Source organism: Phaethon aethereus, assembly GCF_964289735.1.
Source record: "Phaethon aethereus genome assembly, chromosome: 3".
Lineage (NCBI taxonomy): Eukaryota > Metazoa > Chordata > Aves > Phaethontiformes > Phaethontidae > Phaethon > Phaethon aethereus.
In genome coordinates, this window is record NC_138576.1 from 129491807 (window position 1) to 129504749 (window position 12943).

The 12943-nt window shown below is 41.2% G+C and overlaps 1 protein-coding gene across 1 annotated transcript in view; it reads left to right on the forward strand.

Annotated features, from left to right (window-relative positions):
• Positions 1-753: 753 nt before the first annotated feature.
• Positions 754-12943, forward strand: part of RALGAPA2 (Ral GTPase activating protein catalytic subunit alpha 2) — a gene marked incomplete at its 3' end in the record, with an annotated part of 131040 nt that continues 118850 nt past the window's right edge. Inside the window, exons 1-3 of the mRNA XM_081998643.1 lie at positions 754-928; positions 8981-9091; positions 9756-9805. Of these exons, the coding sequence (XP_081854769.1) occupies positions 823-928; positions 8981-9091; positions 9756-9805 (267 nt within the window). The 5' untranslated portion in view covers positions 754-822. The remainder of the gene's footprint in view (positions 929-8980; positions 9092-9755; positions 9806-12943) is intronic.

Below are 12943 nucleotides of genomic sequence, written 5' to 3' on the forward strand. Positions count from 1 at the left end.
ATCCTGCCCCTGGCCATCACCGTCCCAATCCCCATGCAAAGCTGGATTTTCTGCCCAGCATGGCCTTGGCACCGCCACCTTTGGTGGTCTCACGGTTGGTGCTGCGGGAGGGTTTGTGGCCTCAGTGTCTGGAGACAAATGACCCGGGTGCTAAACTGGAGGCCCAAAGTTGGTGCTGACGGGACCATGAGGCGCTGGCAGGCCACATCCGGGCCCCCCTGTGGGGAGCAGCAGCCCCAGAGAGCCAGGGGGACCTGTGGCTGCCACAGAGCGTGAGGCCGGGGCTCTTCCAGCCGCCACAGAACGCCCAGGGCCAACGGGGGCGACACACGACCGCCTGGGTGGGGAAGGCCCTGAGGCGTGATGTCAGGGCGACGCCCGGGAGACGTCAAAGGCGACGGCGCCCCGCGAGCCGCGGCGCCTCCAGCTCCCGGCGTGCCCCGCGCATAGCCGCCCGCCGCTCGGCATGCCGGGGGCTGTAGTCTTCCCGCAAACGCGGGGGAGAGGGAGGCGGGCGGCGGCGCGGCTGCGCAGTGTGGCGACCCGGGCGGGGGCGGGGAGCGGTTTCGCGCGAGCACGCCCTCCCGTGAGGCGGGCGGCGAGCTCGATTACTCGGCGTGGACGCTGCCGTCCTCCCTCCCCGCAGCCCGAGGCGGCGCGGGTCGCAGCGGGCGGGGCTGTGGGCGCCCGTCCGCCGCACCTGCCCGTCCGCCGGGTCCTCAGCCCCTCCCGCCGCCAACAACCGCGCCCGCCGCGGCCCTGAGGGGAGCTCCGTCCTCTCAGCAGCCGGGTGCCGCCGCCCGCCCGCCCGCTCGCGCCGGGATGTTCTCCAGGAAGGGCCACGCCGATGTCAGGAAATCCACGCAGAAGGCGCTGGACCCCAAACGCGATGTACTCACCCGCCTCAAGCACCTCCGGGCGCTGCTGGGTGAGTGGGGGGCGGCCGGCCGGGCGCCGGCGCGTTTCCCGCCGCGTCGCGAGGGTCCCCTCAGGGCTTCGCCTCGCGGCCGCAGCCCGCCAAGACGGCGGCGGGAGAGACCACGGGCAGGGGCGCGGGGGGGGGGGGGAAGCTGCCTCTCTCCGCCGCGGGGGGGGGGGAGCCGCCCCTCTCTCCGCCGCGGGGGCTGCTGGCCGCAGGGCACATCTAGTCACCCTTCGGTGCGCCTCGAGGCGTCGTGTGGTGCTGTTTGGGGTAGGAGTTGTCCTCAAGATAAGAGTAAAAGAGAGCGATAAAAACTTCTCCTAGGCAACCCTTGTCGAAAACACCCTTTTTCAGCCTTAGTTTACCTCAGCTTTTTTCAAGCTTCCTTTGGAGTTTTGCGGAGCTCTGCTCTCGCTGTTGAAAGGCAGCGGTGCGTGTCCTTTCACAGTTACGGGAGCTGTTAGAGAAAGTTACCGGTGTCTTTTGCTGCTCCTGGCTTTGGAAGCTTGTGTCGCCCAGCGTCAAAGTATTTGCGATGTGGCGTTGTTATTTGGGTACAAAATAGTACGAAAATGGATTTCCTGCAGGGTTTTTCGGAAGATCCATTTGTAGGAACTCTGCTCTTGTCAACGACATTAATTTGGGGAATTTTATTTTTAAAATTTGTTTAAAAAACCTTAAAGGGGGTCAGGTAATGGTATTTTGTGATGACCTTCCTATGTCTGTGGCAAGGTTGAACCTCTCTCTAATGTCACCTTACAGTTGAAGCCCTAACCCTGGTCTTTTTATTCTGAACATTGAAACCAGTTAATGTATTTCAGCTGTGAGCCACGATTTGCAAAGATTTGGGTGGCCTCGTGTTCTCTGTTAGTCAGCAAACTGCTGCAGGAAGAGGCTCTTTTAAGAGCTTTTGCGCACTGTCCTAGTTCAGGAGAATTGGTGACAGTGTTAGTATTTGTTTATCTCAATTTAGATTGTTCCTCTGAGAAACGAGGAGAAAATAGTCAGATTTGTACTTACTGGGTACTCTAACCACTTTTTAGTCGACCATTTCAGTCAAGTTTGGCAGGTGTGTAGGAGGCTTAAATATACTGGGTTAACGAGCTGTGAGGAGTAACTAATTGGCTAGAGGAGAGGGCCTGAGTTTAGTGGCTCATCGAGTGAGAGCAGAAGTTGGGTACCATATCTTCTGTTGAGGAGCTGCTCGCTGGTCGGTCAGCGCTCGTGTCGTTCCCCTCGGCGCCCCTGCGTGCTTGGTGTGACGGATGCATGGAGCCAGAGTTACTGTCCAGGAAGCAGCTCAGGCCCTGCAGAGCAAAGGTGCTGCCCTCCGGTCCTCCGGCTGGTACGTGTACCAGGCTGCAAGACTTGCACTGAGGAACCTCGCTGTGCTCTGCAGTATGGGCTTGTTGGTGGAGCTCGAGATTAAAAGCTTTTTCCTGTGATGCTCCACTGATAGGAGAAAACACTCAAAAGAAGTTTTGAATGTACTGTAGCAAAGCAAAGAGCTTTTGTGGTGAGCGCACTAGGTATCATCCTGAGTGAGAAGAGTAGTGATTAGTTTCCCTTGGGATGGTCCCTTTGAGAATGTTGTTCTCTGTGAGAGCACGGAAACGAATGAGTAGAAAAGTCTGTGATAGTTTAGCTTGTTAGGAGCATCTTTTTGGGGATGTGTTTCTTACAGGTGTGAGTTATTCCCCTCTGATCTGCTGCATGTAAGTAGCTAATCTGAAAAAGAGATTTTTGTGGGTAATTGATTAGTGGACAAAGTGCTGGACAAATCCATAAGTGGTCTTGTGTCATGCTCTAAAAGTGGCCAGGTGTTGGTCATCTTTTGAGCAGCAATATGTGTAAGTTCAACATGCCTAATCCACAGGTATTTAAGCTTCAGGATTTGGACTCACTAGGAGAGCAGTTCTGACCACTGTGCCTGGTGGTAGAAGAGACGAGGCTCACCTGTTAGAGTCCCTCACCACTTGCAGTCTTCATGTTTTTTGTGAACAGTATTGAACCTTTGCTTTGGAGTTAGCTGTGAGTGAAGGGTGTGTGACTGCTCTGGGTATAAACTCCTATCCCATATCTAAAAAAACTGTGGTTCGCAATCTGGTGGTCAGTTTTGTGTGAATCTCCCTCTGGGCACCAAATGTGTACATTTCTTGTACTGGAGGTGTATAAAATATTTCATTTGCTTGGGTTTTTTTCTTTTTTAATCGTACCATGTATCTAAAGTGCCTAAGGGCAGGAATTTGAAAAGACAGGAGAAGATACCTTACCTCCATTATTTACACTTTTTAACTGTATATGTCTTATTGTTCATGTGCTGTACAAACAATATTATAATAATGTCAAGTTCCATTGCAAAAAAATTTTTGGAAATTCTTTGTTTATGAGGCGAGGTTTACAATGTTTTGTGAAACCATCCTGAGAAAGATTAAGAGACTGCAGTGCGAGCTTGCAGACCTTACCTTTCTTCCTTTTCCACCAGCCTCACAAAAATAAGAAATACAGCAACTTTCTGTTAATGTTGCCCTTTCAGAAAGACATGCCTGAAACCAAGACATGACTAGTTTAAGATGAAATACTGGTCTTACTATGGCTCTTGGTTATACCCATCCTACAGGAGCGTTAGGCTTTTGTGTGCCCGTGCAGTACAGAGGAAGTTGTCAGGCTCCTGTGACAGACCTGGCGGGTGGAACAAATGGAAAAATACGCTTATTAGCATGACGAAATTAATTTATGTCCCAAAGCAGATGGTACAGCAGGTAGTGTTGTCTGGTGGTTTTCTGTAAAGATACTTATTACCCAGTTGGCAAGGGGGGAAAAATATACCTGTCACTTCTCAGGAAATACCTTTTCTTCCAAGTATCCGTTACATTTGGAGATAGTGACCTGATTTTTTTGATTAAACTTATTATTGAACATTGGTTTTAAGTGAAAATTCTTATCTGTGCCAGAGGGCTGTGTAGTGCATTAGTGGCTTATTGGCTGAAGTGCTATGACACAACAGCTGACTGTCTTCTAAAGGAGATGTGTCAAAGCAGGCTCTGGTTATGTTCCCAAGATGTACGCTTTTGAGAATGTCAATGTAAACATTTCAGATAATATGGGAGTGGCTTTTTGAAGATAATATCTTCATAGATATCGTTGCAAGTGTGTGTCTTGCGGTGTTATTCAGTACAGAAAATGAAGCAACATGTGGTAAGAACCTCTCCTGTATTTAAGGAAAACAAAGCTTTTGGTATAAAGGCTCAAAAATGGTTGAACGTGGTGTCTTTTTTCCTTCTTTTTCTTTTTCTCCCCCACACGAAATACGGCACTCCTTATGCTGGCCAGGTGGAGGAATGTGTGTATCTTAGTGTTCCTCCCACCCCAGTCACTTCGATCCTTGTCCCCAACTGCTTCACTCAGGCCATAATGGCACATGTTCTCAAAATAACTGCTCCTGTTCTTATGTTTCCTTAGGAGATACCATCTTTTCTTCCTTTGTTAGCTTTAAATCACAGGAATTGTAAACAGAATGACAGTTACTCTTCTGAGATCCTACTGATGCAGGAGGATAAAAATCAGACAAAAGATGGTAATAGGGGAGGGATGAGGGAAAGGAATGTGTATTTCCATAAATAAGCGGTTGTGTGAGCACCAGGATCAGTAACACCCAGTTTTTGATTGCTTCAGGGCCCTTAGCTACAGTCTGTGTACGTTTGTCCAATACCCAACTGAAAGAAAAGATTCCCTTTAAGTTTGTGTTTCTTGTAACATCTCTCAAGTCTCTAATGCCCTTTAGGATCTGAGTTCCTGCTTCTGTGGGGTAGTCTACCTGCATGACAATACAAAACACTAACCAGAACAACATTATTTTAAAGTGGATTTCACTTGTGTTCAGTAAATGACCAGAAAATTTCCTTTTTTCCCCCCATTTTTTTTTCAGAACTTTTGTAAAGTCAGCAGGAGCTTTTTCCAAATACAGTGTGTGGAAGTGTCAATAGTGTGGTCTTTTTTTAGGGTAGACTTGAAAAATAATGGTCTTACAAATGGTGGTGGTGACGTACAAGTTGGTGCTTTCACACTGATTGGCCGTGAATTAAGCCCTCTACACTGTTTCCCAGAGTAGTTTCTCTGTGACTTTTTTTTTTGGCATAAAAATGTATCTCTGCTCTTTAAAACTTTGTTTCCATGGCTGTTCTTGGGTAAAAATACTCTTCTTTCAGTGTTTTCTCCTCAGGTACATTTGAATGTTTAATCTAACATCTTTACATGGCTTAGTGTATTTCACTTGAGTTTTTCTTCTGGTTTCAAGAATTGCTCTGTCATTACACAGTATCTTTTATGAATCATGGTGCAATAGGAACCACAGCTACTGTCTGCTGTGGTTCTCCAGTAATCTAGATGATGCCACTCGTTGCTTATGTATAAAATTGGATGAAGTAAGCCTTCATTTCATGAAGGTGATGAGCCTTTTCTTCATGGTGGTGGTGGTCTTACTAATTTCAGAGTATGATTTGCCAGAGAACTTTGTTTAAAGCTGGCAATTATAAAGTCAGTCTACAGGTAGTCTCTGTAAACAATCTCTGGTGATTGAAGTTGGCCACCACCATGCACATTACACTTAGAAATTTCTAAGAAAAAAATGGAAGCTTACCCATAGCTGCTACTGAATATGCTGTGAGCTGCCTGGAAGATGGTATCAACAATTAAGTTGAATTGAGGGGATAGTTTTTCAATTTTTTTTATACTGAATAATTTTAAGGATGATAATCCTGTTTTGAAAGTAGCGCCAATTTGATGCAGTTGCCAAACCCAAATTGTTGTACAGATTTGTGGATTGTGTTGATGCTGAACTTTGCTATTTGCTGGGGCAGGTTGTTTAGACTATGTCTGTACTCACACTTGTTTCTGAGCATACTGATGGACTAAATTGTGCATCAGAAGCCTGGGTGCAGGCTGGTGTTCGAATTAATAACATGCACTTCAGAGCCTGTGCTGCAGCACTTCACTCTGGAGGCATGCGTCAAAGGTGGGCTGTTTTCAGAGTACAGTACTTCACTGTGTCGTTGAAGAAACTGTTACTTAAGTCCTGAACTGGAAAATGGGAATGATTTGTGCTTTGTTATATGTGTTAGGAGCAATACTGCTAACAGATGTGGGGTGCTGCTTATGTCCATTGCCTTTAACATTTTCTCTGCTGAGCAATGGATAAATATATGATAGACCCAATAGAGCTACACACAGATTTCAGTCTAGATTAAATATGAAATTTGTTTGGTTATCAAGTGCAATGCTTAATCTTTTTCTTTAAAAAATATTAATTAAGAAAAAACATGTTTTTCATTTAACTCTCTCGATCAAAAATGAGATAATAGAGCAGTGGGGTTTTTAAATTATGGCACTGTCGGTTTGCACAGTTCTGTACAGCTAGATTAATACAAGCTTGGTAGAAATTTTCATTTAGAGACGTTCAGAAATGAATGCTTCCAAACTTCATGCTGAATTTAGAACAGCTGTTGTTCCTTAAATTTCATATGAAATTTGAGGTGTTAAAATTATTTTAGAAATTGTGCTAATTGGAGGGTTTTTTTAGTAACGGTTTGTTTCCATGCTGATGGTCCTTTGAAAAAATGAATGAAAATTATCTTCTAGGCTTTTATTTAGCATTTAAAGCTCTAATCTGAAAAAGTGGGGAGGTTTTTTGTTCGTTTCATTTTTTTATGAGTTTTTTTTGTTTGGGGTTTTTTTTTGAAGGTAAGTAAAAACTGTATGTAGTTTCTGGGGTGAGGCTAGTAATAAAAGTTTATCATTAACCAGGGTATGACTACAAAGTTGTCTCTTCGTGTCCTTTAATTTTTAAGTACTTGAGATAAAGAAAACCCCTCAGGACTGAGAGAACTTTATATAAATAACATAAAGCTAAGTGACTTTGGAAGCTGATGAAATTAAGAGAGGATTTCTAACTACTTAAATGACTGCAATAATATTTGGTAGTTAACAGAAAAATAAAGGAAAAGCTAGTGTGCTAAGGACATGATTATTGTCCCCTCTAGATTTATTTTTAATATGAGGAATAGTGAGAGCTTGGCAATAAACCCATTCTTATTAAATGGTACCCGAGTAGTTTGTTTCCCTAAATCCTCTTGAGAAGCAGCATTTCTTGTCACGGTCTCTGTCTCTGATGATCGTTTTTGGGTGAAGTGAGTGGGAGAAGCTGGGTTGTGGGGAGAGCCAGAGCGAGAGAGCAGTAAAGGAGCGTGTGAGACCGAGATGTGCTTGCCGTGGTGCTCCCTGTCTGGAGATGCTTTCCCTACAGCTCGGCGTGGTGTAGAGGGGAGAGAGGCTGCTGGAGCGTGTGTTGTAACCAGCTTGGCTGGTGTTCCTACCAGGCACAGGTCAGTTTAGCTGGCAAAGGCATCGCCCGTCTCTCCTGTGCCCAGGGGAGCTGGGTGAAGCATTCATTTATGGTCAGTGCTGCTTTCCACCTCTCCTCACCATGAACATACACATGGTGAAGGGGTAGAGAAATTGTGTTTTCTTAATGCATGCAAAAATAAGGAATTTGGTCGTGAAATGCTGAAGAGATCTGTATCTCTGACTGAGCAATGGAATTACTGAGTGTGTGGCTTATTTGTTGTGTTTTGGATTTTTTTTTTACTGTGAAGTGGGCAGTGGTATAAGGATGACAACTTGCATGCGGAACTGCAGGAAAATCTTCCTTTCTGAGTGAATATCTACTCTTGGGGTAGTAAATGGGAGTATTGTTCTTGGCCTCTTTTAAGGTTAGAAATTGTTTTCCTATATATCTTGCAAAGGAGTATAAGTAACAAAATAGTCCGATAGGAAAAGGATGTAGCTGTAAGAATATATGCTTACATCAGAGTAACAGATGACTCACCACTGAAATGTCACATTTGTAGAAAAGGAGAATTTAATTTTTTTGATCAGGCTGTTCCTTTCTCTTTCTTTCACAATTTAAAAGGAAAGTTTCCTTTTTGTTTAGATTTTAATGACCTCATTCCTTCATATGAAATCCTTGTAAATGAAAGCGTTGTTTTCCCCTAGAGTTGTATTTAACAGAATGCATTCATAGAGAGGGATAATTGCACTGAGCTTGCAAATTCAAGACCAGTAGTTTGTAGGAAACAAATATAATGTAAAATTTTCCATGCACTAATTGTTTCCGTAGTACAAGCAACCAAACAAAGCCTTCCTACTGAAAAGGTATTAATTAAAAAAAAAAAAACAAACACCAAAAACCTCCCAGCCCCCCCCCCCCCCCCAACAAATCATTGCCCAAGGCTAAAGTCATTCTTTCTTCTGTAGTTTTGTGATATTATTGGGTTGTAATCATCTTTGTCTTGATTAATGAATGGGTTTCTTGAGAGGTGAAACTTCAATGAGAAGATCTGTTGTTAATAACTCTTGCTCTTTATCCTCTTAATTCTGGGTGGGATCATCTATCTTTTGACTACATCAGTTACAATAAAGAGCAAACAGATGAAGTTAAAGTGTGTTTTGCAAGTGTCAGGTTTAGAAAACATAAGTTTATTTTTCAATAAGAAAATAAACCTAACTTCAAATTTTAGACCTAAGTTAAGGCTTAGGAAAGTGATGCATGCTTGGGTTTCCATTATATTTTTAATTGAATTGGAAATATGCTGTTTTCTGAATTGATCTGCTTGTCAGATAAATTTAAGAGCTGGATTTGCAGTTTTCTTACAGAAATCTTTGGTGGTGGTGGTTTTTTCCAACAGTACCCGCATGTTTTGATGATACAGAAGCCATTTGGTTAGATAACTAAGACACACCCCATCTTTTTTCCCACTTTTTTGAAGTGGAAAACAAATAAACCTAAGCCACACTGCAAGCTTTCATAAATTAAGTAAAAATGGAAACTTTCCCATTTTCTTTGCAAGGATGGAATCACAATTTAGTTTAGAATATTTAATGAAGTCACTAAAATTTGTTTTGTATTGCATTTATTTCATTCTCTAATACTAAATTTGCATGAAGACAACAATTTTCAGCTTTCTGATGTTGTGTAATACCTCTGTTTGTTCCTCTTTTCAGATATTGTGGATGGAAGTGACCTGAAGCAATTTTTTGAGAACAATTATTCTCAAATTTATTTTATATTCTATGAAAACTTTATAACACTGGAAAATAGCTTGAAACAAAAAGGTAAGTTTTGGAGTTTTGCCAGCAATTGAGTCAGTTTTCCCTAACTGTTCTCAAAAGCATTCTATTAGAGCTTGTCTAATGATTCTACAGTCCACAATTATCTATATTTGCATTAATAGTTTAATGTAGTACAGTATTAGTTGTAATCATTTTATGGTATTGGAAGAGACGAGCATGGAAAATTGCTCTCTGAAATTTCATAAATAACTGAAAAGAATTCTAAATACATTTCTAAGGCTAAGTGTCATTTCATCACAAAAATCAGTTCTTGTGAATTTATATACATATCCTCTCATCTTGTTTTGAAGTATTAAAGGTTTTCACCCTACAGTTAAGCAGATGTCTGTTCAACTGGAATGTTGTCAGAGATCCACAGAACAAATCTCAGTGTTGAGCATACGTTGGTAGGAACAGCCGTTTGCTTGGACATGAGTGCAATGACAGTGCTTTGCAGATTTGGGACTCTACTTGTCCCTCATTCATAATCAAGAGAGAGGGAGGCACTGAAGTTTGGAAACATGTTGCTCACTTGATATTATATAAAGATGAAGAAAAATAAACTGAGTGCAATGTCTTTGACTTCAGTTGAATAACAGCAGCGTAATTTTGCCATCTGTCTCGTACTGTATTCTTATGGCAAACAATATTGTTTTCTATCTTGCAGGGAATAAATCACAAAGGGAGGAGCTGGACTCTATTCTCTTTCTTTTTGAAGTAAGTTTTCCGTACCATGAAACTAATTTTTATTTTAAATCTCTGTGTCCTTATATGCTTACTTTACAATGCGGGGCGAAACCAGCTATCAATCAAGATGACAGTAGGTGTCTGTGACTACACAAGGTGAAAGGCAGAAAAAAACTAGGGTGCACTAAGTTTTCAGATAGGATAACAATAAGAATTTTATTACTCAATGGGAATGTTGGTTGAATGAATATCCAGAGTTAAGAGATATTATCAAAACGACTTGAAAATCATACAGTAATATATCTGTGTAAGGAACTGAAGATCAGCTCTCTTGACAAAGTCCTGTTTTTTTTCAGTAGAATTTGGGAGCAAGTGACCAATAGTTGCATAGCCTCTGTTAGGCTGAAGCTTTCAAAATAGTCTTTTGTCTTTTTTCTTTTTTTAATTAAACAAATTCTTTCCTCTGTATTTTATGGAGGGCTAGTTCAAAACAACAGTACTTTTTCCCTACACTTTGTCAGTATGAAGTTCAGTGTTATGTTTACTTTGAATGTGTCACAGCAGGAGTTTGGGCTCTGCTCCTTTCAGATGGAGGCATCTCTTATGGTTGCAGTATTTGGTCTTGCAGTACAAGGAAAATAAAAGGATGAGAGTTGTCAACTGCTGCATATCGGTTTGATCTGAGTGTGTGAAATGTTAATTTGTTTAACTTTTTTTTTAAATTCAGTTGAATATCTTTTATGTCCAGAAGCATATCCTTCCCAGCACTAGCAGTCATAGCATTTGTGGTGTCTAGGGAGGAAATATAAGCTAGTTAACTTTTACATAATCAAATTAGGATGTTTTTAATTTAAAGAAAAATAGACTGTGATAGATCATTTTCCAAGGGACCTCTTTAATAAGAGTTATTACCTAAATCTATTTGGATGTGAGAAAATATCACTGGACCAGGCAGAAGCCTAACATATGAAAAAGTGTCTCTGATGCATACCAGAAGTCTTAGCATAAGCTCTACCTGTCTCTAAAGTAGAGATCAGTAATGCCTTTAGTTGTGTGTGTTTTTTTTTTTTAACAACTCATTAGGTAAACAATTGGTCTGATTTCTTTCTTAAGGGTAAATACATGCATCTTCTGTTGATTTCTCTTTGTTAATCCAACTAACTTTTAATCCAAGTAACTTTTTACTTGAGTATTGCATCATAGAAATGCTGTCTTTGTTTAGATCTTGAGTTATTTTTTTGTAGGGCTGGTAGAAAAAAACCCCAACTTTCAGTGGGACTCTAGAAATTGAAGTTAAAATGCGGGTTAAATGTTCTTAACTCTTATCCCTCCCTCTAAAAAAGGAAAAAAACCCCACAAAACCAAACCCAGAATCTCAGAAGTATATGGCTTCAATTTTTTGCATTAATGTATAGGTTGTAGTTAGAATAATACTTATACTGACAATAAGAATGAGGCTGTTTAGCCTAACATGCCTGTAATATGAAAAAAGGCCATGTAAATGATGACATGAAATCCTGGATTTTTGTGGTCTCATCTCCTGACTTTTTTGATGTAGCAAGTTCATCTCCCTTTTCCTCTTCTCCCTCCCTTTGCTCCTTTAACTACAGGACTGCATTCGCAGACTGAAACGTGAAAATCAAATTGGGTTTTCTGCTACTTACAATATTCGTAAAAGAGTTTGCCTTAGGATTTTGCACGAGGCGGCATCAAAGAACATGACCTCATATAACTGCTAGGACCATATGTGGGGCAGGAGAAATTCTTCCTCCTCTCTCCCCACCCCCAGTGGAGAAGGTGTTACCACATTTACTGAGCAAGGCTGTGCAATTTAATGGGAGCTCATTAATAAACTTACTCTGTGGCCTTGAATAAGTAATTAAATTTCTGTGGCTATGTCATTGAATGGAGAATAGCTAATGCTTACTCACCCGGTTAAAGTGAATAAATGTGCATTCCTGTCTTGAAAACAGGTGGCAAATAACTGCCTGTTTAATACCGCTTAAAAACACCAAGACAATATACTGTATGAAGAAGAAAAAAATACATAATTACATATAAACAAAGTGTTCCTTTGGCTCCCAGTTGAGGAGAGTCATCTTATAGCCTAGTCATTCGCAGCTTTGAGGAAGAAGAAATTGTTTAAGAGATTTGTGTGGAATTTGGAGTGACCTGCTTCGTGCTGTTTATCTACTGGAAGTAAGTTTGCAATCCATTTATAGCTCTAACACTTGATAACTTAATGCGTTGTAGGAGAACAGCTTTTTAGAGGGCCTTTTAACACACAGACCAAGAGGACATCAGTCTGAACAAAGGACAAGAAAAAATGTAAATGCCAAGTAATTAAACATTCATATTGTAAGCCATAGGAAACAAAACTAATTGATTGTTAAGCTTGCCATATTTAATCTGATGTCAGTGTGAGCCAGAAGTTTCCTGGAGTTTTTTTCTAAGTAGCTAAATAGGTAATTACTTAGGACTAACAAATCCTGAATCCAGGTGCTGAGGGTTAACAGTTTAAAAATCAATAAAAATATTTATGAAAGGAATTGGCTTTTGTCTTTTCTGGTCTAGTTTGGTGGTTATTTTGCTGCTGTTCTTGAGTGACACCTAGTGTGTATATTAAGAAAAAGTGTCAAATGCCTTTTCCACAAACCCTCTGAAAACTGAGTTGACTCAGTTGTAATTTACTGAAGTCTTAGTTTTACACATCAGCTACATAGCTTGGCCACTCAGCAATAACATCAGACAACATATTAATCAAAGAAGAAATGTTAATCACATCTTAATCAAAAGGGAGTAATATGAAAGGTTAAGAGTTCATTTTGTAAAATGCTTTTTTAGAATTAATATTACAAAGTTCTTGGATCTAATTTTATATTCACTAAGTTGCTTTGGCCTTGTCTTTTTCCAAATAGGTATTAATGAAATGATACAGCAACTGTAATTATCTGTATTATTTTTCCCTGTTTCAGCCAAAAGGCCAGAATTATGTGAAAAAGCAAATTTGCTTTTTCTCTGGTAAGGCTTAGTTATCTCCAGATTTGTAGTATACTTTCAGAACATGTTAATATTGTTTCTTACATTACTGTTCTCTATGATTTGAGGGCATTGTTTGTTATAGCTGTCAGCGGAGCACTGTGTGTCACAGAACTTGCGAAAGGTGCA